This window comes from Lissotriton vulgaris, chromosome 6 (genome assembly GCF_964263255.1).
Source record: "Lissotriton vulgaris chromosome 6, aLisVul1.2, whole genome shotgun sequence".
In the NCBI taxonomy this organism is placed as follows: domain Eukaryota; kingdom Metazoa; phylum Chordata; class Amphibia; order Caudata; family Salamandridae; genus Lissotriton; species Lissotriton vulgaris.
Window position 1 is genome coordinate 327,772,861 of NC_141694.1, and position 8,455 is coordinate 327,781,315.

At 41.3% G+C, this 8,455-nt stretch overlaps 1 protein-coding gene across 2 annotated transcripts in view; it reads left to right on the plus strand.

The window, feature by feature from the left end:
• Positions 1-6,501, plus strand: part of YWHAQ (tyrosine 3-monooxygenase/tryptophan 5-monooxygenase activation protein theta) — a 30,135-nt gene extending 23,634 nt beyond the window's left edge. For both annotated transcript variants that reach the window (XM_086926359.1, XM_086926358.1), the window contains exons 5-6: positions 2,327-2,422; positions 5,792-6,501. In XM_086926359.1, the coding sequence (XP_086782485.1) occupies positions 2,327-2,422; positions 5,792-5,851 (156 nt within the window). In that variant the 3' untranslated portion in view covers positions 5,852-6,501. The remainder of the gene's footprint in view (positions 1-2,326; positions 2,423-5,791) is intronic.
• The last annotated feature ends 1,954 nt before the right edge of the window (positions 6,502-8,455 follow it).

The following is an 8,455-nucleotide window of genomic DNA, read 5'->3' on the forward strand; positions in this document are numbered from 1 at the left end:
CTCTTTTTCACTTAATGTTATGTGGCTATTTGGTGTCATTGTGCTGCCATTGGAATGCATGAGGTAATATTTTACATCTGCACAGTTTCACTTAAGTTCTCTACTGAAAGCAATTCGTTTCTTTTAATTGTTTGAAAGGTCTCTAAGACCTGTTTATAATACATTACATACACATTGTAGGATTTGGGTTAGTCATTTGCTCAAAGTTGAGGCTCCGTTTTTACCAACTTTTACAGATTAATACAGAACCATTTGTTCTATTAATGTTTAAATCTGGAAAAAACGGAAGTTGTTTTTTGAGTGGTTCTAAATGCTGTCAATCATGACTACCAGGGCAATTTAGCTGTGGGAATTGGCAGTCGAGGGGGTTAAATGTAGGTATTTTAGTAAAGAGCCTTAAACAGCAGATTTTCACCACCTTGGTACTGAAATTTGCATTTTTTCTTACGAGGGTATATTTTACCACCAGTGGGTATATATCCCTGAAACCTGTCGGGTTCAGGCAGGAGTGCATGGGAACTGGTTAAATGCAGAAATATACACATTTCAGCTTTTCACAAAACCCAAAATAAATACGGGTAAATTCAGGTAAAACTTGCAAAACATAAATATGGCTAAAAACATTCGGAAATGACAATTATAAATACCATAACACCGTGAGCCCTAGTCCTATTTGAGTAATTTTTTTCGATCTTGTTTCACTGCTCCTAATTTAGTGGCTTCCCCTAGATTTGGGTTTGTCCCATCTAGAAAAATTAAGGTTTAGGTATTTTGATTGTTGGACTTCTATACCCACTGCAGAGGATGCTTGCATGCAGAGAATTACTTTGTCTTCTGATGCGGAGTGGAAGTGCATACCATGACTTTCTCTCCCCATGTGCAGTTTTCTCCTGCAGTTATCTCCCCCTAGTCTGTTGCTTTCCTCGCATCCATTTCAGCTTTTTTTTTTCTTGTGTATTGCTTGGCTCCCTCCCCTTGCCTCTTCTCGCATGATGGTTGTTTCAACTGGTTTTGCCAATACTGGATGCTTTTTAAAATGCCTGGCAGTCAAAATGCATATTTGGATGGAGAAATTAGTATGCCATTCCCTTAGTCTGGGTCAGGACTGGCCCCATAGGAGGCAGGCATGAGGCAGGTAGCTTTAAAAATGAAGCTTAGTCCATATAGCCCGCTCATACCTACCTTTTGGGTCATCCCTGTCCTGTATATGGATGGACCATAATCCGAATGACTACAATGCTCCAATTTTAAACTACCTGCTTCATTGTCCGGATCCTAACTAAGGGATTGGCATAGTAATTCCTCAAAATATGTAGGTAAATGTACTACCGTTTAACGTTATAGTGTTTCTTACTGTGAACACTGGGATCAAACCACCATTGGTCCTGAGAATCTACCGACCTACTTGGGTGTAAAATGGCTGAAACGTGTGCTCCACCTTTGTGAGATGTGAAGGATTGAGGGTTTGTCCCGCACACATCCAATTCTGTTCTTTAACCTTACCTCATTCATGTTTCATTATGGCATCCTTTAGGGATAGGAGGCAGTATTAACTACCCCTGCAGATCCAACCATATTTCTGTAACAAACTTCCTCCTGGTTGAGGTGTTACCTACCTGGACTACCCCATACTCAGCCAGGAGGCCGATTAGACTATCCGCTACAAGTAAATCGGTGTATATCCTATACACTTCTGAAAAACTAGTGGGCGAGCGTCTCCGAAAATTCTTTGAGACTATTGCCTCTGGTATGGTTTCACTCTTATTTGATCTCCCAGCCCTAAAATGAGGCACTATATATAGTGTCAACATTTTCTCAATGTTTCAGTATGCACATTATTTGGCTTACTTTCCTCCAGGAAGCCGATGTCCCAAAAATGTGAACGTCGTAAATTGTAGTAACTTCATCCAACATCGGCAGTGAATGGGTACATTTGTGGCTGACCAGTGAGCACTGTCCCTGTGCAGTAACTGCATGAACTTCCATTGGTTTCCCATGTCAGTGTCAGCTCCCATACTGCCTTGCGAAGGATAATCACAACTGTCATTGGCATGTTACTAACGGGTTGCACTCTGCATTAGAGGGGTTAAATGCTAAAGCGTGAGGCAGCGGCCATGGTTGGTTGGGTGACCTGCATGGCACACATGCAGTTAACATCTTTAGTCCTACTTTAGATGTTTAATTCGTTACGAAAGTAATTTCTAGGTTTGTCTTGTGTACTTAATTCTTACTATTTTTTGTACTTCTCCCTTCAAATAACGTTTTTTCCATACATTGCATGTTTGCACTCTGTACTAGATTGACTTTTATTTTTTTTGTTCTAAAGGCTTTTGATGAAGCCATTGCCGAACTTGACACCCTAAATGAAGACTCCTACAAAGACAGTACCCTCATTATGCAGTTACTTCGGGACAATTTAACGGTAAGTTTGTTTTTGCTACAGTTATCTATATTGGTTGCTTCTGTTATTACTCGTTAAAGCAGCGAGAGATGCTGTCAATCTGTTTGAGGACCCCCACTTCCATAGTTTAATGCCTCATTTCAATTTAATGTTTTGTTAAATGAGTATTTGTTTGTACCTTTTTTTATAACCAATGGTTTTAACGATCCACCCTAGAGACCTACAAACCCATACCTAGATGGCCAGTCCCTTGCTTTAGAAATTGGATCAGGGACGTTTAAAGTTATTTATCCAATATCTTGCTCTTGTGAGGCAAGTCTTGGTTATCTAAACGTTTTATGATCTTGTATAATTGTTAATGGCACTTTATTTGGGGGCAGGTTGTGCTGGGTCGTGCTTTTAAATGACTAACTTGGTAGTGAAACATCGCACGCTGAAGCATTCTCCCAAGGTCTACTATATTAGGATCTGTGAGCACCTGTAATCCCACGTTTGTTTTAAAAAAATACATTTTTTTATTTTACAGTACACGATCACCCTGGGTTAATAGGTGTATGAAATGCTTTAGACCGATGGTGCATTAGGTTTGGTCAAACGGCTACATCTGAACTTCAGAAAGGATGGCAAAGAATGTGCTCAGTGAGGGTGCGCCATTGGGAGACTTATCCACAACATCTAGTTTGAAGTGTTTGAGGGACTAGCTAGAAGTGTTGATGGAACCACAGCATGGTCCTAGGCAGTGTACTACTAGACACGTATTCATGAAATACATGGTATATATATATATATATATATATTACATTTTTGGTTTTATGGGCAGCCAGCCAATGGAGGGTATGCTGCACTGGTCTGCCCAAACCTTTCTGCAACCTTCAAGAAAGCAAGCTGACGACTGTGGGACAATCTGGAGTTAGAAGATGGTAGTTAAGGTACATCACATTGGTGTGGTCTAATCAGCAGCCAAACGTGGCCCTTGTTAAGTGCTTGGCTTCTGAATGAAGGTAGTATGAGAATTTTCGCAGAAATCTACGCTGGCAGCTATCAGCTGAACTGTTGACATCACATGGTCGGCCTTAGTGCGCAAGAGTTTATCCTGAGTCCCCAGACCTTTCCCGGAAGTCTGTTTTCATGTGAGCCCTGCTGGGCCATTCAGCATTCAGCCAAAGTTAGCAGCATCCATTTCAGCCAGAATCCCGGTCGTCTTTGCGTTGGGCTTGAGTTTATTGCTCCCTTGTTTTGCGGTTTAAAGCATACAAATTGCTTAGATCAGGGGGTCCCTAGCTTACAATTGTAACACTGATGGTTCCCAGATTCCATGAATGACTGAAGTCCAAAGCTTTTAAAACCACTGCGCTCGTGCATTTATCAACAGTCCATGTAGATCTTAAATGTGCTCAAATGCGTGTCTTTGTGGTACCCCATCAGCTCTTTTTGAGTTAAATGGATCAATCATTAACACCTAAGCGTAATTTTCAAAGAATGGAAACACTGCAACGCAGAGCTCATCTTTCCGTGGGAGTGGGGAGGGGGGAAGACAATCTAACAATGTAGCCAGTGCCCATGCGCATTACTAGCAATGTGTGGACCCTTAACTCAAGACTTAGTTGAAGCAAAAAAAATTAGTCATGTCCCTGCCGAACACTAGATGGCAGGAGTATGCACAGCATGTGTATCTACAACACTATATGCCATGAACCAATGCTTGCATAGCGAGTAATATTTTCCCTAAAAATTGTGAGCATTTTTGGGAAGATTGTGTGCGTTAATGTGTGACTAACTGAAGGGTTGGAATGTGAAGAAATCTAGTTATATGGTTGCCCATTACCGTTCACCTGCACCGTATTTGGAACTATGAATGCATTGATTGCATCGTGGTAGCACAGAAAATGTCTTGGTGAAAAACCTGTTTGAGTACAGCAGGGAGTGTTGTGTTCCAGGAAGCTATAGTTTTAATTTCTTGGCTGCATTTAAACTTTATTTCACTGAGTCGCTCTGACCTAGCCTTGGATTTTAAAAAATGTCTTATTTGCTGACCTGTCTTGAACCAGTTTCTGGCGCCTTCCCAACCCACTCCTCAAGTGGAAAATAGTTTTATTTCTTTTTAGCAAAGAGTTATTGAGAACATAACTTCACTTGTGGGGCATTACAACAAATTCAGTCCAGGTGTTGCCTGCCTAACTAAAAGCTAGTGTCTGAGGTTTTGTCAGGCTTTGATAAAACTCCATCTTCTAGCATCTGATGCGGAGATCCTGATCACTTGATACGAAAAAAGCTCTGAACTACTACTGTGCTATGATGGTATTGTAAAGTCAAACATTCAACTGCTTATGTTGGCAGACTACAGAAGGAGCCAAGACAGCACTACTGCTGCAGGACCCTCTTGGTGCACCTGATGCAAGAGTAGACACTGCAGCTTGTCGTTCTTAACCCCTACCATGCGTCGGGCTTGCAGGAGCCATCCAATTCAAAAGTACTCCTATGCGTCTAGCGGCTCCCATGTGTCGGACCATATGGCACAGAAAATACCTCTGGTGCAGGCACCAGAAGGATCCCCCTGCACCCCAAGCTCCCGAGGCTGAGATTTTTTTTCACTGAAATGACATCAGCATTTAGATTGGCCTGTTTAATTTCACTGGTTCGACTAGTTTGTTTCACTGCCTCGGTGCTCAGGGGGGCTATCTGTGCCCCATGAGCACCGAGGCAAACTGCAGAGGTATCATTGGAAAGGGGATAATCTCCCCTTTCCTATGGTACCCCTCCCTAGTGGATCCCTGTTTGGGGATTGCCGGAGAAGGACCGTCCCCAAGCAGGGGTCCACCCACTAGACACCAGGGAGGTGTCCGTTGGGCAAGGGCTTTGGTCTCCTCCCCATCTCTCCCCTACCCCCCTCGGATTCAGAAGGGTGGGCGGGGGGGGGGGGGGGGGGTAGGGATTTATTTTATGTATAGAGGGGTGGGAGCTGCCCGAAAAAGTAAAGTCATTGCTCTACCCCAAAAATGTAATTTACTGGTAGCTAGCTTGTTTCGTTTACTGAACATCTTCATAACTTTGGCTGGATGTCAAGTGATCTTCCTGGTAGATAGTCAAAGAACAAACAAATGTGAAGGAATACAGGTGATCAATGCAACGGAACTGCTTGCAGTTTGCCTCGTGTAGCTGTTGCCCTAATTTTAGTTGCTGTGTGCAAGGGGACTTTTCTACAGACTTGTCTGTCTTGAGTGGACCTAACTAAACATTTGTGTAGCAATCCAGTGCGCCTTTAGAATGGGGCTATCTCTTGGTAAAAGCTGACACTACTTTGGTATTTTATATAGTACGGCAGGATATGATGGCTGTTCTGTTTGCTAAAAAACATTGTGTATCTAAATTGCTGTTTTTTTTCTCTTCTAGTTATGGACATCTGACAGTGCACAAGATGAGGCTGAACCAGAACAACCGGAAAATAACTAAACTTGTGCATTGAATGTTTCATGATCATTCTTCGGGCCCTCAACTTTAAAAACCTTTTTACATGCCACCATTCCTTTTTTCTCCACCTGGATCTCTTAAAGCAAAGAAACCCCCATCCATATGTATGGAAATCAACCGTTTAGTGTGTTCACACTGCAGCTTTGGGGATTTCCATTCCTTCATTTTGTGTGTTGTCCTGGCCATCCTGGTGTGCGGTTACTGCTGTAGAAAAGTGTTAATAGCTTCACTTCAACTTCCAAACACTTGTGTAGAGGACTAAAGTATCTGGTATTTAAAGGAAGGTGACAATTGGAACCAGTTTTTGAAAGTGACTGTTTTGTATTTCATTAAGTATATGAACATTTAGTTAATTGCTGCAGTTAAACTGGGTGTCTGCACAGCTTTTATTTTCTAATTTTCATTTTTCTGTAGGGTATTCTTTATAATTAATACTTGTGTGTACCCTCAAACAAAACTCTGAAGTTTTGGCCCAACTGAATTTTTGTAGTATTGGTTTAAGAGCATAGTTGCCTCTAACGATTAAGCCAGAGGCCTCTGTATGTTGGGCTGTGATACCGGGGACTTTCTGTCTTTTATTTGCTGCTATGTTGACCACCTCACTCTCCCAATAAAGTCTCACTTACACTCCTGCCTGTGGTACTGGTATTAACTTTTACTGTGTATTCTAGGCAGCAGCATGCATCTGTCTACATTAAAGGATTTCTGGCAACACACGGGCATGTTTTAGTACTGGAAAACGATTACAGATATTCAGCCCTAAAATAACACTTAATTCTCTTCCATGTTGTGCACATGTAAGAACGTGCCAAGTTTGTCCAGTGACTATTTGGATGTCGACCACTATTGTGTTTTGCTGAATGTAGTCCCAGAAAGCCTTGTGATCATGTTTTGCCCAATGTAATGGCAGACTTAAAATAAAATGGCATTTTACAAACCATCCACTTGTTCTGTTAAAAACGTGATGCTATTTATTGAATGAGGTGGTAATTTAATTCGTTTTGCATTCTCTAGTATATACACGATTTGGCCATAACGTATTTTTCCCTGCAACTGGTCAAACGTAGAATAGTCCTGCTTGTGTCCAGAGGACCTTTTAATTAAGGCAAATGCTGTGAAACATTTCATTTCTATCACTCATCTTAATTTAGCACGGCTGTGCACGAATTAGACAAACGTGTATGCAAATTGGTGTGGCCACTAGAGGTCATCAGACTCTTAATTTTAACCTATCTTTGAAACTCACGAGATAAACTTGGCGGTACCCTGAGCATCAGAGTTCACAGTGCTGGAGAGGGGTGTGTTCCATAAAAGAACATTTGCTTCTGAAAGAACTGCTAATACTTTTCTATTGAAAAACATTTAATCGTCGAGGATTGTAGGAGGCAATTGTAGTTGGATTTAGCAAATTAACACTGGCTTAGAAGGAATGGAATTGAAAGGTGTTATATATCAAATTCTTGATCTTAAAGCACAATTAGTATATAAGACCATGGAAGATTCAGAATAATGTGACTTAAAGTGGGGTACGCTTCATCGCTGTAGTCTGATCTTAACAGGCTGAAAAAAAAGTTGATATTGGAGTAGACCATTTCGGATTAATTTAAGAAGGGAAATGGAGAAGCTAGTACCAATATGTCCTAATCACCTATACACCCTTTCAGGACACTCAGCTGGAAGAGGAGGCAGAATGAGAACCAATAAAAATGGGAGGGACAGTGACTTCCTGTAACTGATTAGCCATCTCTTTCGGATTGAAATTGATCAATAAATGGGGGGCCGGAAAAACCACATTGGTTAACTTAATCTTGGAGCATCTCTTTTTCTGTGGTAATACAAATTAAGGGAATAGTTTTTAGGTAAAACTACATGAATCAAAACTAAACAACGAACCTTTTAGCTAACCATATATATTAGAGAATTTTAACAGTGGGAAATGGTAGCAGACCCCCACATGAGAACTCGGTTCGGGAAGAAACTTGTAAACATTTCAAAGCCTACCAAATGTTACTGTTTCACAGTAACTATTTTCGAATGGAATTGGTGCTCTGGAAACAACTGTCAAAGTGGGTTTGGGGCAATGTCACCACAAAAAGGATTAATTGTAGCACAGATAATTGCAGGATCTACATTCAGATGTATGGGGTGAAGATATATGTAAACCATGGCAGAAAAACAGAACTAACAGTTAATGGCACTTGTACTTTTAAAAAGTAGCATGCAAAAAAGCAATTTCAACCATTTTGGTTAATACATTTTGTTTTAAAAAATTGGTAAATGCAATTTTTCTGGAATGGGGTAGGTAAGATTGTTTCAAAGTAGCGGCATGCTATGAAATAACTTTTGTATGCAATCTAATACAAACATTTTTTGGGTGGCTGGGCAAAAGCTGTTGTGGCTTCCCTACCACCCATCATCTGCTGGGGAGGAGGCGCTAGACTAGGCTGGTTATCCAGCTGGGAAACCATTTTCGGGCAGGCTGCACCAATGTGGCTTTGTGGATGTAGTGCGGCTCAGCCACCATGAGCTGTGGCTATCAGAGTAAAGAGGGTTTACTTCCATTTGTGTGGAAGAAAACTGCGAAAA